Source organism: Microcebus murinus, chromosome X (assembly GCF_040939455.1).
Source record: "Microcebus murinus isolate Inina chromosome X, M.murinus_Inina_mat1.0, whole genome shotgun sequence".
NCBI lineage: Eukaryota > Metazoa > Chordata > Mammalia > Primates > Cheirogaleidae > Microcebus > Microcebus murinus.
In genome coordinates this window covers 5,897,088-5,919,969 of record NC_134136.1, presented here as the reverse complement: position 1 = coordinate 5,919,969, position 22,882 = coordinate 5,897,088, and the positions used below count along the sequence as shown (strand labels likewise).

Below are 22,882 nucleotides of genomic sequence, written 5' to 3'. Positions count from 1 at the left end.
CCCTCTTTCCATGTGTCCACTTCCCCTTTGACCTTTGCCATGCTGTGATACAGCACAAAAGCCCTCGCCAGAAGCTGGGGCCACTCCCTCGAACGTCCCAGCTTGCAGAACTGTGAGCTAAATAAACCTTTTTTCTTTTCTTTTGTGTTTTTTTTGAGACAGAGTCTCACTGTGTTGCCCGGGCTAGAGTGCTGTGGCGTCAGCCTAACTCACAGCAACCTCAAACTCCTGGGCTCAAGCAATCCTCCTGCCTCAGCCTCCCGAGTAGCTGGGACTACGTGCATGTGGCACCATGTCTGGCTAATTCTTTCTATATATTTTTAGTTGGCCAATTGATTTCTTTCTATTTTTAGTAGAGACGGGGTCTTGCTCTTGGTGAGGCTATTCTCCAACTTCTGACCTTGAGCGATCCTCCTGCCTTGGCCTCCCAGAGTGCTAGGATTACAGGCACGAGCCACCGCGCCCGGCCAACCTCTTTTCTTTATAAATTACCCAGTCTTGGGTATTCTGTTATAGCAACACAAAACAAAGACACCCTGGAAGTGGGGTTCTAGGGGCACAGTTGAAAAGGATGGGAGGGAGAGGAGCAATGGAAGGGTGAGGAGCAGAGGGGACGTTCAGAGGGGGTGGAGTAGATGCTGAGTGAAAAGAGATGAGCAGAGGAGACCACGGCCAGGGCGATGCCTCTAGGACAACAGGAAAACGAGGCCCCCTGGGCTGCCATGTGAGCTAGACCCCACAGTGGCCCTGCTAGATGGTGAGCTCCACGAGGGCAGGCACGGTGTCTCTGTCAATCACTACTGTACCTGCAGCACCTAGCGCTGCGCCCGGTATGTAGAAGGAGCTCATCACACATTTGTTACATCGAAAAATAAAACAAGTGGGTGGAGGAACAGGTGATGCCTGGTCCATTGTAGGCGCCTGGTAGATGCCGGTGGCATTTTGTTCATGGTATTTTACGATGAATGAATTTAGTCATTTGCATATGCAACACGAAATATCCCCGGAGAGGGTTTGTTAATAGACACTAATGAGGCTTGTGAAACACTGAAGTCCTGTAAAGGCTGCTGGTATGTGTCTCAGGATGGTGACTATAATTTTTTATTTTTTGAGACAGAGTCTCACTTTATTGCCCAGGCTAGAGTGCCGTGGCATCAGCCTAGCTCACAGCAACCTCAAACTCCTGGGCTCAAGCAATCCTCCTGCCTCAGCCTCCCGAGTAGCTGGGACTACAGGCATGTGCCACCATGCCCGGCTAATTTTTTCTATCTAGTTTTAGTTGGCCAATTAATTTCTTTCTATTTATAGTAGAAATGGGGTCTCGCTCTTGCTCAGGCTGGTCTCGAACTCCTGACCTTGAGCGATCCTCCCACCTCGGCCTCCCAGAGTGCTGGGATTACAGGCGTGAGACATCACGTCTGGCCTGGTGACAATAATTTAAGAAAGCTATAAACCGAATCAAATGAACTGTAATCAGTCTGAAGTAAGGACTGGGAGACGTCTATAAAAAGAGGAACTGAAATAAGAATTTTAAGTATTTAGCTTGCACTGTTCATTGGAGAAAGACACCTGTTATGGACACAGAACTGTGTCCCCCAGATCCCCCTTCAGGGGAAGATTTATTGCCCAGCTGTTGGGAGTGCTGCCAGCAAAGAGCCCTCTTTAGCTGTCGGCTCCTTCAGGGATTGCCTCAGTTGGAGAGAGATGCCTCACCCAAGGTCATGGCCTTGGGGTGCCCAGAGCCAGTGACGATTGCAGCAGGGGTATGGAGGCCTCCCCTTTGGCCCAGTGTAGGACAACTGAGAGGTTACTTGAGTGCCAGATCCCATCAGCCAGGGAGCCAAAGTTTTGCTCCACCTGCTCCTCTGCTATCTCCTCTTCCTGCCCGGTCCTGTTCCCTGCCCTTCTCTTCCACAAGCGCTGACCCCTAGGGCATTCCCTAGTAAACATCCCATGCAGTGACCTGTGATAACAGCTGATGCAAGGGTCACGGACTCAAATACCTTTGGGAGCCTGATGGGTAGCGTGAGGGAATGAAGCCGGTTGGGTTTCATACAATGAGTTATGTTGGGAACTAGGTATATTAGAAATTTTAAAAAAATTGACAAATAACATTGTGTAGTCCAGATGATGTGTACAGGTTCAATTCAGCCCCCACGCCTCCCGTTTAGGAACTTCGCTTGAAAAGTGTACTCTCTCTTCATGTCTTTGGTGAGTTTGGTTAGTGTGAGTCAATTCCTAAAAGCTTCACCAACTTAGGGCACAGTGACATTGCTGTGGTTTGAATGCGTCTCCCAAATTTCATGTTGGAAACTTAATCCCCAAATTCATATGTTGATGGTCGGGCCTTTGGGAGGTAATTAGGATTTGAAAGATCACTGTGGTTGCTCCCCCATGATGGGACTGATGGCTTTATAAGAAGAGGAAGAGAGGCCGGGCGCGGTGGCTCACGCCTGTAATCCTAGCACTTTGGGAGGCTGGAGTGGGCGGAGGTTGGTCAATTTTTAGTTGGTCAATTAATTTCTTTCTATTTATAGAAGAGACGGGGGTCTCGCTCTTGCTCAGGCTGGTTTCGAACTCCTGACCTTGAGCAATCCTCCCGCCTCGGCCTCCCAGAGTGCTAGGATTACAGGCGTGAGCCACGGCGCCCGGCCGGCTCTCAGGAGTTTGTGAGCATCAAATCCAGTGTGTGTGGGCCCCCACGCGTGCGGTCAGTAAAACACGCTCACCAAGTGGGCTTCGTGTCTGAATAAAGGCACCATTGCTACAATGAAAACCAGAGGGTGAAACAGAAAACGATTTTAACAGAAAAAGTTTATTTTAAGAAGACACAAACAGCTCTAGCTATATAAAGAATACAGTCGATTGCTGGTAGCAAGCCAGTAAGGAATGCTTTGTCTTAAAAAAAAGAAAGACAAGAAAAACCCTTTGTATCATCACCCCGCAGAGGGCTCCCTTCCGTTTTGCGTTGGAACCCTAAAAAGACTGGGATCGTGATCTCTCGTTGTTTCTGCTGCTTCTTGAAATTTTTATACAGGGGCACGTTCTCATCACTGGGGGGACTGCCTTCCAGTTTACGGTATTGGTCTGTAAATTCCTGTCTCCCTTATTTTTCTTAAATGCACTCAGTAAGCACTGAAGGGTAAGTGCTAATTTAACAAAAGTCCATCCCCAGCTCTGCATGCTAGGACTGGCCAATGCCCATTCCCCAGCTCGCTCTTGGCAAGTGTAGTATTTTCACTGTTTCTGGATCCAAGGCACAAGCCTGTTTTCCGTCCCTAATTCTGGAAATCCTAAACAGAAGGCAGAAAGGAACTGTCTCACGGATGCTTTTAAATAGGGAAGTCCTGAAAGTGATTTGTCTCTGACTTTTGAAAATGTACATTTCAGTAAGTGAGTAGATCCCTGGGCTCAAATGACAGAAATCAAACTGAAGGTCCTTAAAGAAGCAACGTGCTGAGCTAGGAAAGGCTGCAGCCTGAGAGCTAGGTCTGTGACTGAGGCCACATGGAATTGAAGTCCTAGCTCTCTGTGTGTGGGTCCACCTGCAACCGCCACGGAGGATTTTCCTCCCATTGGCTCCCTGGGGAAGAGGCAGCAAATGCCAAGCCACCGGGAAGCAGGTCTCAAAAGACAAGAAGGGGAAATGTCTCAGGAGCCCCCACCACCCCGTCTTCTTGATCAGTCCCATCAGATCTGGACCTGGACCAGAGAACCGATGAGGGCACTGGGCGCTGGGCACGGTGGAGAAACCAAAGTCACACACACCTCACCCACTCGCATCCCCCAGTGTTTATCCGAGCGAATGTGAAAACGTGAATCCCGGCCGGGCGCGGTGGCTCACGCCTGTAATCCTAGCACTCTGGGAGGCCGAGGCAGGAGGATCGATTCAGCTCAGGAGTTCGAGACCAGCCTGAGCAAGAGTGAGACCCCCGTCTCTACTAAAAATAGAAAGAAATTAATTGGCCAACTAATATATATAGAAAAACTTAGCTGGGCATGGTGGCGCATGCCTGTAGTCCCAGCTACCCGGGAGGCTGAGGCAGGAGGATCCCTTGAGCCCAGGAGTTTGAGGTTGCTCTGAGCTAGGCTGACGCCACGGCACTCACTCTATCCCGGGCAACAGAGTGAGACTCTGTCTCAAAAAAAAGAAAAAGAAAAGAAAATGTGAATCTGAGCTTTAGACTCCCAAGTAGCACGAGGGGTGGAGCTGGGAGCAGGATGGAGATGGACGTGAAGAAGCTTTAGGGAATCCTTCTAGAGGCTCAGAAAACAGGAGGAGGTGGGTGCCGAGTGCTCCCTGGCCGTGGTGGTGCACGGGGCATCCCAAGAGCCCATCCCAGGAGCAGGGAAAAACTGTGGGCACAGAGCGCCTTCTGCACCTCACTGGTTTTTCTTGCCAGGGCTGACTGCTGCGTCTAGAACAAGTCCAAACTGCATTAGAAAATGGACTGATCTGTATTCTGGGTTTAAAACCAGCCTTTGGAATAAAAAAGCTGGTGATTTCCCTAGGAAATCGTAGGCTGGACTGGAATCTTATGGCCTGGGCCATCAGACTTTCCAATAATCGTCCTAAAGTCATGAAAGTAGTACAGGGTGGACTGTGGCAGGGGTCCCCAACCACAATTTTGAGGGAGCAATGATGGGACGAAAGAAATAAGAAAACTCAGAAATCCATTCTTTCCTACCAGCTTACCCCAGACCCAGGGAAGCAGAGGCACATTGGATAACAAGAATAGGTGGGCTGGGGAAAAGAATGAGGGTTTCTACACTGAGGTAGTTAGTAATGGGGGGGGGGAGAGAAAGAGAGGGAGAGAATGAAGGGCACCCTACTGAAGACTAGTGGCTGCCCCTGTACACAGCCCAGTCACCACATGCAGCAGGTCACAGACATGCCTGTCCCAGAAGACAGTCTGGATTGGGGGTCAGGCTGGGGCTTTGCATGGCCTATGAGCTAAGGTTTTTTTTTTTTTTTTTTTACATTATCCAATGGTTGTAAAACAAATGAATGAACAAACAGCAGCAACCGAGACCACATGCAGCCCAACAAGCCTAAAATAGTTACTGTCTGGCCCTTTCCAGAGTTCGTCAATCTCTTGTCTATAAGATGGGGGAAATCTTAGCACTCTCCAGTGAGAAGCCTCTGAGCACGCCTGAAAAGGGAAACCAGAGGAGGTCCAGGAGCAACAAGGGAACAATGGAAATAACTGGAAATACCACTCAATATGACTAGCACAGCCCTAAAGGTGCACGCCTGCAACTCTGCAGAATAGTGAGGTATGCGAGAATAGCCAAAAAGAGAGCCACACTAAGAAACATTAGGGAAAGAATATTCTGGAAAAGAGATTGCATGCAGGGCTTAGTACTGATGAGGGAATTCTGTTGTTATTTAATAGGATGGAGATGGAGTTTGAGCCCAGGGATTGACAAAATATCAAGCCAGGTGAAATTCTAGAACACAACTGGATAGCTCATAAGCATCTAACAGTTGGAAAATTTTTAATAAAGATTACGAAGAGAAGGTTAAAGTAGATTCTAGAAAAGCTAATATTGGTTTGTCCTACTTTAAATAAACACCAAATACAAAAGTTCACACTAAAATAGAGACATTAAGGGACAATGACAAGAGGAATCTTGGTTTTTCAAAAGAAGTCACCAGAAGATTCCCTTACATAGGACACTTCCCAGATGAAAAATGGAATTTGATCTGTAAAGATCCAGTTTTTCACACAACTTTTAGGTAAAATATCCATTATACAACGTAGGGCACATATATTGAATTTGAAGGGAAACAAATGTTTCTAAGCTGAAAATCATATTTGTCTTTGGATTCATGAATTAAAGAACTCTTGGACATTTTTCCTTAAAGCATATAGTTCACTGAAATAACAGGGAAATTCATGTGTCATAAATGTAGAAGTCAGCTTTGGGTCTTCTATAAAAGTAGTGCTTTAAATGAAAACACACTGGGCCCAGAGGCAGGAGAACCGGAGTTGAGGCTTGGCCCTGCCACTGAGTCACAGTGTGATCATATACAAGTCGTTTGACCTATCTGGGGCTCAGTTTCCTCATCTGCGAAACAAGAGAGGTTGGTCCCTTTCAGCTCTAACATTCTGTGACTACGGATAAATATAGAAATCAGATAAATACAACAATCTAGAAATAAGAAATATTCTCCAAAGTAAGCTTTGGAGTCAGTAGAAAAAAGTAGCAATGAAATATAATAAAAAGAATAAAATTTTAACTACTAGCCAGAGTAAACACATCTCATTTAAAAATTAATGGAAAGGTTTGTAATTTACAATTCATCAGGAGACTTCAGAACATACACATTGATATTTCTTCACCATCATACATACAGAGGAAGGAATGAGTTTGAGGTGACTTGTACAATGAGCACAATGCTGCATTTGCATGCATAACATTTTATAAAATTGGACATTAAAAAAAGCAAGACCATGTAAGGAATAAATTTCTATAAAGCTTGGCATTACAAAGGAGCTGAGAGGGTTAACTGGCTGTTCCAGGTCAGATTTTCTTTTGAGTCTGTTGCTATCAAATTCCACTATTTAGGCAAAATCTTAAAATCAAATATATTCTACTTCTGCCAGAGCCATCCTGGAGAACAGCCACCCTGGTGAAGACAGGCATTTAAGAGTTAGCAATACCAAACAAACATAACACTTTTCCCTTTTCTCATTTGTGAGTTAAAAAAAAATTTAACCCAAACCAGGCCAGATGTGCTGGTTAAGTCCAATCAAAGGTTTTGCAGGTTGAGCAAGTGGTTGATTCAATCTGACAATTTCTGAAAACCAAACAAACGTACGCCCGACCAAGATGATAGTATATACCACTTGGCCAGAGGCTGATCACTGTAATGACAGCCAGAACAAGGGGAAAGGTTGGAATCGCTTGGAGAGTCGTGGCTATTGTAGTGATTCAGTGGCTTCAAGAGTAACGTTACTGGAATGTGCACGTGCGCGCGCGCACACACACATATACACACACACACACACACACACTCTCCAGGGATGCTGCCATTACTGGTTCCGGGACTTTGACAACCACTGCCCTAGATTTTGGGCTTTACTGAACAAAAGTATGTACCTAGTTAATGTTACTCATGCAAATTTCTTTTCGCTAAACTTATTAAAAACACCCCAAATGTGTGTCTACGAGCATTTGCAACTGTATTCTTCTACAAATCTGTTTCAAAGTATGCTAAAACTTTGCTTATTTCATACCATTATTTGAATCATTATAATTTTTGTTGCCCTTTGACAAAGGCACTTCTTTGTACCTATTTCCCACTCTCTTGTCCTTTTAAATCCCTAATATCTTCATCACTCATAGCTGAAAATGGTCTCATTCTCACACCAAGCTGAAGTGACAGCCCCTAACAGATAAAGTGGGGGAAGCAAAGTCTTGTGTTCAGGAAAGTTGTATCTCCAACAAGTTTAATAATCACCACCAATACCGGACGACTGACATTGATCGGACATGGATAGGACAGTTTCACCTTTCACAAACAGGACACATTTTCACAAACTCTTTATATCCTTGTGTTCTTTTACTCAAATGGTTAAGTAGTATTAATTCCACTTATGTAAAAATGGTAATGTACAATATGAATGATCTAGGCCTTTTCAGTGGCTTTTAGTAGCCATTTCTGAGAGTCCCTTGGTAGTAACCATATTGAATAGCACTGTGTATCAGGACAATTTAACTGACCATCAGCTATGAACTAAAATGATTCCAGGAGATTAAGGTACTTTCTATATTCTGGAGTTAGCCATCAGAGAATTTGGCCTTTCTGTGGTGAAAAATACACTTCTACAACTAGTCGATGCCTATCATTCTGCAAGTAGAACTTCATTCCTTTGGCTTAAGGCTTTTCCCCTGTTAAAATGCAAGTGACCCTCAAAAGAGGTAGCATTAAGCATAAGCCATAATCTCATAGTAAATGCATTCTTCCCTTTCCTGAGAGCATGTTTTTCTTAGAGAGGAGGAGAACAAAGTAGGAGGCACTGAGGAGAGTTGGTGCTGGGAAGTGAGGCGTGGGGAGAATGGAACAGAAAGAGGAGACAGGACCACGGTGACAGACCTCCCACTCGTTCACTACTTTGCTGGGGGACTGTCCCTGTGGGCACTCCTACTGAAATGGGTGCTAAGTTACCACTCGGAGCAGGTGACTTAGAAATCAGCTGTTTTTTTCTGATACTATTAAAGATTCTTTAGCAGGCATCCTCAAACTACAGCCCGCGGGCCACTTGCGGGCCGCCTAGCACATTTATCCGGCCTGCCGGTGTTTTTGCCACCGCTGCCTGTCCTGCTTAGCAGCTGACTCATCCCGGGCCCACAGTGCGCATGTGTGGAATGTGCGCCGCACTCTCCAATGGCCCTCCAACAGTCTGAGGGACAGTGAACTGGCCCCGTTTAAAAAGTTTGAGGACCCCTGCTTTAACGCATAGGCATACAAAGGCTTAGAGCAATGGAAAAGTAGATAGCAAGAAGACATTTGGTGCAACAACAGACAGGGAGTTACCCCCCCAAATCAGAGGGACTATACTTGTTCATAGGAAGAGAAGCTAAACATATTACTCTACGGAGTGCAAATCACAGGGCTGGGACGAGGGTAAGGCACTTGCACGGCCCTGGGACTGGGCACCTCCTTGCATGTGGCACACGCTAGGCGCCTCGCTCGCCTCACCCTAGTCCTGGCCCTGGCAAATCATATGAAAGTGAAAGCTCACCATCATGTCACAGACTGGATGAGAACGGAAGGCTGAATGAATGAGGCGCAGAGCGCTAAGCATGAACTCGTCTTTTTCCCGACTCGTTCATTTATGAGGAAGAGGGCAGGTGCACGGACAGGTCTGCTGAGACCGCAGGTACAGGGAGACTGTAAATCGTGTCTATGTTGTCTAGACAGTTGACATGGATGCCAGGTGAAATGCTCGTTAGAAGAGCTCGGTAGGATCTCCTCTGTCTTTGCACGTTCAAGGTCATGTCTCCAGATCAGCTGGTCAATTTGTGGTGATTAAGCTGATGGAAACTATTTTGCCACCTGTTGTCTCGCCTCCTTTATGGGTGAGCCATCGGCTAGGGATGCAGTTCCTGGGAATTGGGGCCGAGGAACAAGTTGGGGCCAGGTGGGAGGCCCAGGCGGAGGAGGCTGCAGTGGGCCAAGTAGTACAAGCAGAGAAGAGGAGACACCAGCCAAGCTTGCTGCTGTACTGAGAATAACTTGCTCTCTCCCGTCAATATTTGAACCACAAACATGTACTGAATACCTACCAAGTGCAAAGCACCTTAAGTTACCAATTAACCTCCTCTCCTGGGGCTGGCTCACTCTATTTCTGAGCGGATGGAAGTCAGTCTAGCAGGGCCATCTGCTACTGTTGGTTGGAATCAGAGGGGAAAAAGGGGTTAGGACCAACTTAAAATGGAAGCTGACCTCCTGGGGCCCAACTTCATTTCACTCGAACCTCTTCTCCATTCCACCTTTAAAAAGTATTATCATTATTCTTCGTACTAGTACTAGCCATAGCAGTAGGTTCTCTGCAAGCCTTCCCGAGAGGGGCTTTCAGCCTCTCTCCTCCAGTCTTGGCAGAGTGGCTGCAGAAGGCAGCAGACATTGTGGTAAGTGCCTGGGTGGAGAGAGAGTTGGTGTTGCAATAATCAAGGGCAGGAGAGAGGTGGAGCGTTAGGGGCAGGAAAGGTGATTGGGGTTCTGTTAATCAATGACTGGTAGAAGTTTCACAGTTTGGTTGTTTGGGACTAGGTCCACCTGTTGCAAAATATCAAATACATATTTCCAGTCCCAAATGTTATCTCTGACGGTACACTCTGCCCCAAATCCTCTTGTGCTAATGGGAACACCACTGGGCATTTGAGGGCTATAGTGACGACGTACTAAAGATTCGGGGCATAGAGTGTTGTAGAAGAAAGCAAGAATCAAGGTAACTGAAACACAGAAAAGTGTCTGGGCATTCAGCTTTAGAATATTGGGGGAAACCTCCAGAGGTAGCAAGATGAGGGGAGAGGCACAACCCACTACAAGTAGTAAGCAAGAAGCTTCCAGAAAAATCAGCAGAAGTAACAAGTTCTACACTATGAGTCCCATATTCGGCTTTAGAGTTCAGCTAGTCGTAACGGTTCCCAAGGAGCAGGCCCTGGCAGCCTTTCACTTTTGTTAAGTAAAAGCACAAACACTCCTTCATTTCCCTACAGAGGAACATGTTTCTGTCGTTTGGAACTCTGAGTCTGGGGCAGGCAAGGTAGAATTCATATATAAACTAAGGCCAGGGATGAATCTATTTTATTTCAGGCAAAAATCCATGATATTTGTTGAAGACCTTCAAACCAAGTAGTTCCAATACTTTCAAAAGCAACTAACTGGGCTTTCGCTAGCTGTTTATTATTTTAAGTGGTTTCTTTCTAAATCAGAGGAATTGCTGATTGCAAGGGAGCTGGTAGGCCTGGCCTGTTCCCAGAAGTCTCGAGTTCAGAACTGTACCAACCGAGGGCCTAGGCCTGGAGCTTCTCTGCGTGACAGGCCCTAATCTTCTCAGTACTCGGTGTTGGTTTTCAGCTGCTGTCTGGCTGGAGCGTGGGCAGTTGAGCTAAGAGCTTGCTTCTCATTGGTGAAATTGAGATCTGCTTGTCTCTGGAACTCTTACTGCGTCCTCCAGGAGGTTGACCAATGGGGTGAAATAGGAAGGGGTCGGGAAACTTTCTTTGTGAGGCAGGCTACAACTGCACTTGACTTCTCTTCTTGCCTCTTGGGATGGTAGACAATTAGCTTGCCATCACTGGTCAGCAGGTTTTCCTTGTTCAATGCTTTGTCTGTCTTCCTCTCAACCTCTCAGAAATCAGGCATATGAAAATCAAATGAATCACTGCTCTTGCTCTGCTTAGGAAACTGAGCTGACAAGAATAGTCAGCGCCTATAAGTTTTGGGGACAGAGGGATCGCAGTGGCTGTTCTGGAGATCTTTCAGCGTCCCATTTCCCCAAGTCTTACACTGTGCTCCAGCACAGTTAACTGAAAGTTGATCAAACAGCAGAACCTAAATGACAAAAAGTAGCCCTTTGTTTTTGGTGTTATGGGCCATAGCAACTTGCAAGGCTGCCTTTTAGATTTTGGATAGATCCTTTTAGTTTAAATGTTCTTGGTTTTTGGAACAAAACTAACCACAAACCACGATCTGAACTGAATGGTGAGGGGCAAGGTGCACTTACTTTCTAGCTTCCTCGAGCCTTTGATGGTGCTGTTCCTTCTGCTAATTACTTCCTGTAATGAGTGGTATATGCAAATGAAATGAGAGTTCTTAGAATACAGCACGAGCTGGGCACGGATCCTGGCTACCGCTGTTGACAGACTTGAAGGATCTCGAGGCGCACGCGCGAGTTACCTTGGCTAGATCTGAGTGAACAAATGACCGTCTTTCTTGTTTGTTGGCTGAGCTTGGTTCATCCAAAGCAACCTGGTCCAGGCCTTTTCTAACTAATGGGGGTGGGGGGGGCTCTATATGTTTATTGAAACTCATCACCCTGATCTCCGTGTAGACAATCAAGCTGAAAAAGGCATGAAGTTTCAGGACAGAGTCACATTCATATTTTGCACCACAAAAGCCATCCAATCAACCCCATGCTGAAATAAGTGCACACTTGCAAACCTCTCATACGTGGAGGGGAAGTTAAACTGTGGCTGAGGAGGCATTAGAGTCTTTCTGTACCTCCGCACAGGGCCATCAGGGTCTCCCCAGGAAAGGGAGCTATCAGAAATGGCACCCTATGTCCCCCAGGTTTGGCAGCCCCCAATCTGCTCTCACACTGCGCCCCTCAGGGACAGGAGCCAGGGGTGGAGCAGCCGGGTCATTGACTGAAACGGTGGCACATGCACCCTCACGTCTGAGAACTTCTTAGTGCGCACCACTGGGGGAAATAAGAAGAAACTCGGGAGTCGGTCAAGGCAAGACCGTAAGTATGAAAATGTAAAGTGTGTGGAGATGATTAAGTGCCTGATGACTTTAGCTCTAGATGAAGTGGCCTCTCTCCTGCCATCCAGAGTGCGAGTTAATGTGATAGAAATGTAGGCTCTGTCGTATTCCCAAGGTTCCTTTTTAAAGCCTTTTCTCTTTCCCCTTCTCTACCCAAGTTTAGTAAGTAAACCCCTCTTGTTGAACCCAGGGCTTAGGTACTGGGGTTATCAGTGGTGTCATAGTCTTTTGAAAATTGTGCAATAATTCTCCGAGCCAGTGGGTTAGTGGTTTTCAGCAGTTCGGCTGCTGAGGGGCGGGATTTCGGAGTTGCCTTGCTTCCCTTCTTCTGCAGCAAGGCCTTGAAATCATCATTTCTGCCAGCATCTAGGTTGGCACTGCCGCCCGACCCTGCGGTGGCAGCTGACTCACTGATCGGAGACTCGGCTGTGTTCTTTATCGGCGAGTGGGAGCTCTGTCTGCTGCAGGCAAACGTCTCACCAGGCTCCTTCCAGCCGAGGAGCTTTCTCTTGGACCTAAATAAGAGAAAGTTTGGTTTGAGTGAATTCACGCAGCAGATGGTTGCCAATGCTTCACAGATGTCCACGCTAGTGACATGATCTGAGAATGGCCGTGCAGCGGCCTGGCAAGCAGTCGTATTGACTGGCCTTCTCCCTCACCTCTATGTCCTCAGAGTTCCTTGTTGGGTCCTCTGTCCCCACACGCCTTTCAATGGCCACAGCTGGAGTCACTTGGCCTGTGCCTGCAGGCTCGGGCCTGCTCAGGTGCTAGGACCAAGGACAAATTTTAGGAATCAAGGCTAGCAGCTCAGTGACTCTGAACCAGGACAACCTGGAGAACGGTCTGGTTCTGAACTAGTGCTCCGGCTCCAATAACTGGGCTCTTTCTAGTTTTCTTGTCACTGAGCCCCTGACTGGTGCCCCTATTCAATAACTGGGTCCCCATCTGGTCCTCCTTTGCCCAAGTTCCTGCTTTGATATACTGCCTGGTGCCCCACTTCACCTCCTGATAATATTTTTTGGTACAAGAAATTCTGTGAAGGGTTAAATGTCCCTGACTGTAGACAGCTGTGAGAGAGCAGATGGAGCCACAATAGGCCAAGCGGTTGCTAGGAGACGAGGGGCCTCTCACTTAGCACCTGGTCCTTCCCCCAACCCTCCTCCCCTTCACCCAACCATGTCGGTGAATTTGAGATGGGAGGCTCTGGACTGCACTCATATATGTGCGTTATCTGAATTTAGTCTCCAGTTACAATACATTTTTTTTTTTTTTGAGACAGAGTCTTACTCTGTTGCCCAGGTTAGAGTGAGTGCCGTGGTGTCAGCCTAGCTCACAGCAACCTCAGACTCCTGGGCACAAGCAATCCTCCTGCCTCAGCCTCCCGAGTAGCTGGGACTACAGGCATGTGTCACCAGACCTGGCTAATTTTATATATATCTATATATTTTTAGTTGTCCAGCTAATTTATTTCTATTATTTTTAGTAGAGACGGGGGTCTCACTCTTGCTCAGCCTGGTCTCGAACTCCTAAGCTCAGATGATCCACCTCCCTTGGCCTCCCAGAGTGCTAGGATTATAGGCGTGAGCCACCTCACCTGGCCTCCAGTTGGCTGCTTAGAGGTAGGAGTTTTTCTTTAAGTAGAAAAAGGGAAGGCAATTGTAATTAGAATTAATGAAAATGGTCCAGACCTGTGTATCACAGTAAATAAATCTTCAGTTGTGCGTGAAGCCACAAAAACGTCATCGTCGTCCTCCGCAATCCATTCGGCTGTTTTATCACTGATTAAACTTTTTTCTTCAGTACTTGGTTCCACCGAACTCCCTAGGCATAAGAACCAGAAGGAATGACTTTGACCCCAAAAGACAGGACAAAGCACATTCTCATATGTTATTTCATTGAATGTTCAAAGCAACTCTGGATGGGCAGCAGGGTGGAGATTTTGAATGTCTCCATTTTGCAGAGGAGGAACATGAAGTTCAGAAGTTTAATGATTTGCCCAAGGTGGAGTGAGCAGTGAAGATGGGCCAGGGTCCCTGTTCTCTCATGCCTTTGTCATTGCAACAGGCAGCCCGAAAATTCTCTTACTTTAAATGTGGTGCATCGTTTTTAAAAATCAAGGAGCTGAGAGAGATCTCAAGTAGTGACTCTCACCTAGCGGGTGCGAGTGGGACCTCTTTGAATCTCAGAGAGAGCCTGTGGCATCTGAGGAGGCATATGCTAAAATTACCTGTGGCTTTGATTTGCTTGTGTTAGTCACAAATTGACTTATACCAAAAGTTCAAATCAGCTTATAGAAGGCCACGAGATTTTGATGTTTGGTGTTACGGGTTCCAAGAAGGATGAGAAACATACATGAACCTTGAGAACATTAAGCTAAGTGAAATAAGCCACTAACACACACAAAAATACTATATGATTCCACTTAAATGAGGTATCTAGAGTAGTCACATTCATAGACGCAGGAAGGAGAACGGTGTTTGCCAGGGAGGAATCTGGGGGGAGGGGCAAAGCGGAGCTGCTGTTTACTGGGTATAGAGTTTCAGTTTTGCAAGATGAAAGGGGTTCTGGAAGTTGGTTGCTCAACTACTCGACTATGTGAACGTACTTAACACTAATGAACTGCACACTTCAACATGGTTAACATGGTAAAAGTTATATTATGTGTATTTTACCACAATTAAAACAAAAAGAGACAGAAAAAGAAAAGATGAGAAACATTAGCCTGGTTTTTTGGTTCCTGGAAGAGAGCTAGCCTCAAACCACCCAAGAAAGTGAGCTCCCTTCCCTCTGGAAGGCACGAGGAAAGGCTGCTGGTGGTGAACTCAGTCTAGGGGGCATTGAGTCCCCAGGAAACTTAGTTCAGTGCAGCGAATGAAAAGTACTGTACAGGGAGGTGAAGAAGTTGTCCCTGGGCCCCAGGAGGCATGGCTGGCTAGGCAGATGGGATCATGAAGTCCCAGGGTGCTAGGACCTAGTTGGATTTCATTAACTCAGCACTAGGGGTTCCAGGGTAGACTGGCCCAAACTTGACCTTGGCGATCTGCCCCGGGTCAGTCCTGATCCCAAGAGGAATAAGGCCGACCCATGGTTCCCATATAGACTAACCCAACCCTCAAGAGGTGCCCCCTACTGCCTCGGTCCTCCTGGGATCAGGGAAAACATTCTGGGGCACCTGCTTCTGTCTCGGGCACTCCATTGTCACCCCTGTCTCTCCTGTGATGGAAACAAATCCAGGGGACAGTTTACTAACCCAGAGGGCTTGCCTCCTTTTCAATGTCAGCCTGTGGAGTTGAAGTCGCCCTTTCACCATCCCCGGTGCGGGGACACTTGGCGTCCTCCTCCAGGGTGATGATGGGGCTGAGGGGCAGCCTGGCTTCTGCCGCGTAGGCCTCCATCTGGGCTGTGGGCGAGGTCAGAGGCAGGTACAACACGCTGGGCTTTTTTGGCACAGGCGGTGGAATCTTGCCTTTCTTTCTCTCAGCTTCTTCTTGGCTCTGGAGGCTAATTCTTTCAGGCAGGGCTCTCACCTTGGGGCCCTCGTCCTCCGTACTTCCCTGCGGAGGCTGCTGGGTTCCTGAGAAGAAAGCACCAGAGGAACAGGCAAAAGGCGTGAAAACGGCAGACGAGGGTGGTGTCGCCTCGCCTGGACTTCTGCCATTGGGGAAGCTGGAGGACTTTGGTTTCCGCACCACCGTGTAGCTGTCTTGAGAGAGTGGTCTCCCGTGTTGAGTTGAGCCCTTGGGGGTTATAGTCAAGGTAGGCGAAGGGAGTGGGTACTCCTCGGGGACAGACGGTGGCTTGTGGATCAAGCTTGGAGGTCTTCGGGCCAGCGGAGGCTTCTCAGCTATGGGAGGTTTCATCTTTCTCTCCGGCAAGGTGAAGACTTCTTCCGCTCTGGCTTCCTCAGTGTAGTCAGGGCTCTCGATGTCATCTTCCGGCTCAGACTTGCTGACTGACCTCAGGCGGACAGAACGTAGGTCAGACTGAGTAACCATGGGCATGATCGGCTGGTTGGGACTAGTTTTCTGGGCCAGCTTGGCCCCGAAATTTGTATCTGAGTGATGCCTGCTCACCTTGGTTTTGCTTCGGACGGAGATACTCATCCCAGACAGATCCAGGTTGGTTGAAGGGGTCAGTGGTAGGTCAAATGATAGCCGTGACTTGGGGAGTTTCTCCATTGGTGATGTTGGGGGTAGTGACGACTTCCTCTCTGGTACCACCGGACGTACCCGGACGTTGCTGCTTGCAGGGGGAAAGTGGCCCAGGGTCAAGGACATGGAGACAGTAGGTGTTGGTGTCTCTGACTGGCTGGAGTAGCCACTGGAGGGTGACATGAGTCCGGTGGGCCTTCCTGGGGAGGACACCTCCCTGGCTTCCACCTCGATGGAGAGCTGGGAAGGTGTAGTGGCTCTGGAGGTGGAAGGGGACGCAAGAGACTCTGAGCTGCCCTGAACGTGGGTGCACTCAATGACCGTGGTGCCAGTGGCAGTGCTGGAGCTGGACAAGGATTGGTAGGTGTCACCAGACTTCCAGTCAGTAAGATACCAGTGGTGGGAGAATTGTGTACCTTCTGGATCTTTGAGGGTTGGCACAGCTGGGTGACCCTGAGCATCTGGGTGGGACGAGTGATGTCCTTGGTATTCCAAGGAGAGGCAAAGGCTCCGGGGCCTCTGGTCCTTGGGTAGCGCAGATGCCCCTTCCGGCAAGAGGACTGGCTCGTCTTTGACCAGGGAGACACTGCGCGTAGGTGGGGAGGGCTTCTTCTTGGCCTTCTTGAGTGAGATACTCTTGGACCTCTGCCTTCGGTGCTGGGCCTCCTGCCGGGCGCTGAGGGAGGCGATGTTGTCAGCACTGTTGCTGCCCTCAGAACCGGTACTGGCATAAGGCATGGCACAGGCCTCACTGGCCTTCTGCTCCTTGTCATAGTCCACAGCTGTGGTGCCCGAGTCTGTGGGCACAGACAGCGACCGTTCCCGGAATCGGCCGGCCCCGCCTGGGCCTGTCTCCAGCTTTGAGGTAGCACCGGGCAGAAGGCCAATCTTGGAGGGTCTTTCCGGTACTTGCCTCCGTTGAGTAGGGTGCTCGGAGTAGCCAGTTAGCCCACTGCATCCTGCTGGGTTATCACGAGTGACAAACAGGGTAGCAGCCTCCTTAGGAACCAGAGGCGGGAGTGTGTTCAGAGAGACCCAAGAATTCCCAGAGGAAGGATGTTTTCCGTTGTCATTGACTTGGTTTCTCTGGCTGGTGGCACATGGAGTCATGTAGGTGAAAGCATCTCCCTTCCAGGAAGTGGAGAACGTCGATTCTGTGGGGCCGTTGCAGGAACTGGGGACGCTGTACACCATCCCCACACTCTCCATACCAGGAGGGTTTGGGCCACTCCGTGCCTGGGGAGGTTCTTCCGGCTCACTCGAAGGATTTCTCAGTACTGGCGATGTGACACTTGGGAACCGAGCTTCCTGACCAACTGCAACTCTTCCATGAAGACCTTCCAGAACGGAGTGACTGGGCCTGATGTTGGAGGTGGCAGAGTGGGCCACACTGCCTGCTGGGCTGGTGCTGTGACCTGGAGGAAGGAAACACAGAACGTTAGCGGTGCCGCAAGGGGTCCCCCATCAGCTGTTCTGAGATGGGAGCGCCAACTTTTTGCCAAGAAGCATCTGGCAATGGCTTGGTCAGAATTCCTTGGTTCTTCCTTTCCATGGATGAGGGAAGTTGGGTCCTTTCCCATCACCCCACAGTGAGTCCTAGGGCGCCCTTGAATTGTCCAGCTTTGAGTATTCCTTTTAGAGCTGAAGTGTCACATGGGACTGCCTTGGGTGTTTCCCATACTTTCACCCCAGCCTCATGAAACCATCACAGACCTCAGTGTTCATCCATCCGGAGATGAGAGCAGAGGCTTCCGAACTAAGGACAACACTGTGTGACTTTCAGCTCCAGCAGTGACTTTGGAGTATGCCCGAGCTGGAAAGTTGAGAGTCTGGTTGCATTTCTGGCACCTTTCAATTTTTAGGCTTTGCAACATAAGAGACTTAGGAGAACCTACAGATGTGAGGAAACCATTCAGATGTTCCAAATCCCCAAAGGTTTTCTCATATATACAAACAACTATGACTGCTATGTCATTATTATTACTACTATTGTTATGATCATTTATAATAACAGTCACCATTTGTTGAACACCGGCTATGTACCAGGCACATGGTAAGCAAATTACGTACAATGACTGTAATCCTCACGGTAACTCTACTGGATCGGTATCATTAACCCCAATTTACAGGTGAAGAAGCTGAGACTCGGAGAGGTTAGGAAACTTGGCCCAGGCCTCATGGTCAGTAAGCAGAGAGGCCCAGACTCATATTCTCTGGTATCTCTCTGCTCTTTGAATGGCGTTCATTTAATGGTAGCAATGGTTCTGTTAACACGATGGTTTTAGCAATCATTCCTCCCCCCTTATGTATTTGCCTAAATTCGGCACATCTGGTTATGTTACACTTATGATGGGAAAAAATAACGTAATGGATTTATTAGCCCCGGAGACCTGCCCTCCATAATCAGCTGCTGTCTCTGGCTATTCTTAATCACCATGTTGGCTTTTTCAGGACATCCACAGCCTCCCCCACCCGTCCCTGAATTATTCCTGTTCCCCGTCACCACAGTACCACGTGGGTGGCAGGAAGGTGGGAGTGGGCAAGAGGAGGGGACTGGGGGATCAGCTGTGGTGGGGTCACCTTGGTCTCGCTGGGAAAAGTTAGAGAATCCAATAATGGTCCGCCTCCGCCTCAGGGTGGACTTAGGGTTCACGGCTGTCTCTGTGTTAAACAACGAGTGTCGCAAACTTGCATGTTTATCAAACTGCTGCCCTGTAGCCAAAATAAAGACACTTGGGTGCATCCCGGTTTCTGTTTCAAGTACAGTGGAAATTGGCCCGAGGCAGAGAGAAGGGATGATGGCAGTAGCGATGAGCATGAACAGGGTCCAAGGCAGGTGGCGCTTCTCCATCGCTCCCAGTTTGGCCCTGGCACACGTGCCGGCTTCCACAGGCCACATCCAGGTCACCTGCAAGTCTTAGGTGGACTGGGGCAGTGGTTTTCAACACTGGCTACGTAGCAAAGTCAACTGGGAAGCTTCTGGAACTCCAATACCTGGACCTCACTCCAGAAACACTTAAATCACTGGGAGTAGCGTCCAGGGAGCAGTATTTTCTAGAAGCTCTCAGGTGATTATTCATACGTACAGCCACGGGCGAGGGCCAGGGGCGAGAGCCATCATCGAGGGGTGAGGGGCTGAGACTAGATGTTGCTTGACTGTGATCTTTTCTCAGAGACAGCCTTTATTTTTTTTCTCTTTTTAAAATTTTTTTAGCCTTTTCTCATTATTTTTTTTCTTTTTTTCTCAGAGAGAGACTTTATGTGGGCCAGGTGAAGCCCCTGTCTCCAAGAAGTTGCCCCACTGTGCCCCACCATCCAGGTGCCCATAGCCACCTGGTGACATTATATCACAGTTGGCTGCAGTGTGGCGAATGAGTTCTATTTCTCTCTCTCTCTCTTTTTTTGATACAAAGTCTCACTCTGTTGCCTGGGCTAGAGAGACGTGGCGTCAGCCTAGCTCACAGCAACCTCAAACTCCTGGGCTCAGGTGATCCTCCTGCCTCAGCCTCCCGAGTAGCTGGGACTACAGGCACGAGCCACCATGCCCGGCTCAGTTTTTCTATATATTTTTAGTTTTCCAGCCAATTTATTTCTTTTTTTAGTAGATACAGGGTCTCGCTCTTGCTCAGGCTGGTTTTGAACTCCTGACCTTGAGTGATCCTCCTCCCTTGGGCCTCCCAGAGTGCTAGGATGAGAGGTGTAAGCCACCGTGCCCGGCCTGAGCTCGATTTCTCTTAAAGTGTTGGGCCAGTCTTTGGCTCCTGGGAAATGACTGGGGCAGTCAGGGTGGCCCAGGCCCACGGGGCAAGGTATGCAGTTCCCCTCCCTGGGTCTCATTCAGCAGCTGGCTAACCAGACCCTTCCCCTTGGCCACACGGCCACGAATGTACATGCACCCCCAGCAAGAGGCTCTGTGGGCAAACCCCAGGGACAGCCTCCTTGAGAGTAACAGAGACATTTCGACAGAGAGCACCCAACGTCACTTTATGAGTCTCTCCTTATCAGCCCTTACTCCTCCTGGTACATCTCCCTAAGCCGTGGGCTCTGTTTTCTGTCTCTGATTTCCTGAGATGACGCCAGTGGCAGTGGCTGACCCCATATCAGGGACCATTGCCACATGTGGCCAGAGCTGTCCTTATCGTCTTCATTAGCATTTTCCAGCATAGCATGGGCTGGTGCTAGCTCGAATGGTCCCTCTGGTCCCTTTGGGTTACTGAGGTCTTGGTTTCATCAGGTCACTGGCCCTATCTCCTTCTGAAAATGACTGGCCCTCCTCTTCCCCTTACAGCCTGTGGAGTGTGGAGCATGAATTAGCAACGGGCATGGTACAGTGTGCCACCCGTCCCCAGAGCCACCGCCAGCTGGGCTGTGTACATCATCTTCCCCTCTCTCAAGGTTGTACTGGGTCCCCTTTTGGTGTCTTTGGCCTTAGTACCTTTCCACTACTTGTATTCTTGAAAAACTTGCCAAACAAGTTGAGGAGGCCACCTCGCTAGAAGACCAGTGTCTAGTGCAAGTGCCACAAGGCCCCTGGCCTGTGCCTGGGTGGGACCCTCCCGTTTACCACCAGCACTCTGAACCCCTCTAGCCCCCTCCGGATCCTATTGGTGTACTCCAAGTCTGGCTTTGGGCACAAGAAGTTGTGTTTTTGTGACCCAAATACAACTCACTCACAAACGTTCAATTTCCACATATCCTCGGAAGCACACACAAGTTCGTAAAGTTTTGGAGCTTTCAGTTAAGGAAACTTTGTTTGCTATCACGTGGGCTCAGTTAGTGCGGCAATGCCAGCAGGGAGTGAAGAAAGAGCAGCCAGAGCCCCCTCTTCCTACCTCTGTCCCCCGGCGAGAGCCATGACCGCGACAGCGCAGGGCGAGCCAGTAGCAAAGAAAGCCGCACTCCCTCCCCCAGCACCCAGTGCACCAGAGAGGATGGTCGGTGGTGGCGGAGGGAAGCGGACAGAGGTGGCGCTGAGCAACTCTACCAGAGACGTTGATGGGCACAATGTCAGACTGCGTGGAGCAAGGCTGAGGCCACCGCTTCTCCTCTAGGACGGGCAGAGGGAAGGGGCTACTCCAGGCACTTTGCTTGTCGGCTGCGGTAGGCAAGGCCTCGGGGGCCCTCACCCCCTGGGTGGTGGTCTCATTGTCGCTCAGCTGCCGTTTTGTAGGCTGTTGGGAAAGAAGGTGATGGAAAGGGTGTGCTCCTGCCTGGCGATGAGCCGCGCCCGCAGGACGGCTGTTTAGACAGGGTGGTCGGAGGCTCCGTCTGGGAGGCAGGAGGGCGCGGACGGGCTGCCAGGCCAGGCACCTGCCACGCGGGGCTCATCCCGGTCGGGCCTCAGGGTCGCTCTGCGGTGAGCAGAGGTGAGCAGCAGCTTCCAGTGGGCCACGTAGTAAGCAGCCTGAGGTCTCCTGTCCCTGGGTGCACGCTGGCTCTCCCAGGAGGGGCAAGAGGCAACTCACCATCAACACAAACTCCAGACGCCTGGCAGACTGGGGCCTTGGGCTGGGGGTGGGCTCAGGGGCCTCATCGGAAGAGCGGAAGGTCTGCCCCAGAAGTCTGGCCTCCGAGTACTGTTCCTCATATTCTTCTGAAAAATAGCAGAGTGGAGACACACTCTAGGGGCCCACGGCTGAGCACTGGGCTTGGGAAGGACCATGAGCTGGGGCTCCTGCTCTAGCCGCCAGGCCCGTCTTGCATTCTTTTTTTTTTCTTTGAGACAGAGTCTCACTCTATTGCCCGGGCTAGAATGCCGTGGCGTCGGCCTAGCTCACAGCAACCTCAAACTCCTGGGCTCAAGCAATCCTCCTGCCTCAGCCTCCCGAGTAGCTGGGACTACAGGCATGAGCCACCATGCCCGGCTCATTTTTTCTATTTTTAGTTGTTTGGCTAATGTCTTTCTATTTATAGTAGAGACGGGGTCTCACTCTTGCTCAGGCTGGTCTCGAACTCCTGAGCTCAAGCAATCCTCCTGCCTCGGCCTCCCAGAGTGTTAGGATTACAGGCTGAGGCACCGCGCCCAGCCCTGACTTGCATTCTTACTATAGGCTGTTTCCCAGAGCCTGAGCCAATGGATTCAGAAATGGAAAAGTGCCTGCTTCCCAGCACTGTGAGGGCCGAAGAGCAAAGAAAGTGAAAAAATTCAAGCCGTGCTGGTTTGGGGACCAAGTCCTTCTCTCCATGGCCCCCACCGTAAGTGCTCAACTTGGAGAAGAGACTCGGGAAGCAGATACCTTTTGATAGTTTAGACTGCAAGGTCCTCTCTTGGAAGCCCTGCGGCTCTTCAGGTTTTCTGCAAGCCTACCAGGGGAATGACAGGAGTGAAGCAAGAGGAGGTCTGCCCTGCGATGTCCCGTCTGCAGTTCTCTCTTGGATGCCAAGAATTCTTACTTGAGCCTTTGCAGGCCTGGTTCCCTGTGCCTTAGTCCCACTGCGGGTGAGGCCAGGTCTAGGAGGACAAATGGGAGGGAGAGGGAAGGAGGAGGTAGCAGCATAGAAGAGGGAGAAGTTCAAAGGCATCGTCGGGTGATAAGAAGGATGCGTAAGATTTGAATGGGTTCGACTAAAAGGATGAATTCGATGAATAAACAAAGAAAGTGAGAGTAAAAAGCAAACGTCCACGCTCTATGTATAATTTGAACAAAGACTCTCTTAGAATCATAGAAAGTCAAGGTTGCTCTCAGGGTTCCGTGGTCCAACACCCCATTCTGCCCACAGTCCCTCC

General features: G+C 49.3%; 1 protein-coding gene across 3 annotated transcripts in view; it reads right to left on the bottom strand.

Annotated features, from left to right (window-relative positions):
• Positions 1 to 2,795: 2,795 nt before the first annotated feature.
• NHSL2 (NHS like 2) overlaps positions 2,796 to 22,882 on the bottom strand; it is a 259,324-nt gene continuing 239,237 nt past the window's right edge. For 2 of the 3 annotated variants that reach the window (XM_075999427.1, XM_075999428.1), the window contains 3 exons: positions 15,255 to 17,570; positions 13,693 to 13,825; positions 2,796 to 12,519 (listed from right to left, as the gene is read on the bottom strand). In XM_075999427.1, the coding sequence (XP_075855542.1) occupies positions 12,198 to 12,519; positions 13,693 to 13,825; positions 15,255 to 17,570 (2,771 nt within the window). In that variant the 3' untranslated portion in view covers positions 2,796 to 12,197. Of the gene's footprint in view, positions 12,520 to 13,692; positions 13,826 to 15,254; positions 17,571 to 18,735; positions 18,868 to 21,139; positions 21,327 to 21,620; positions 21,749 to 22,882 lie in introns of all 3 variants that reach the window. The other variant, XM_012784336.3, reaches the window with a different exon arrangement.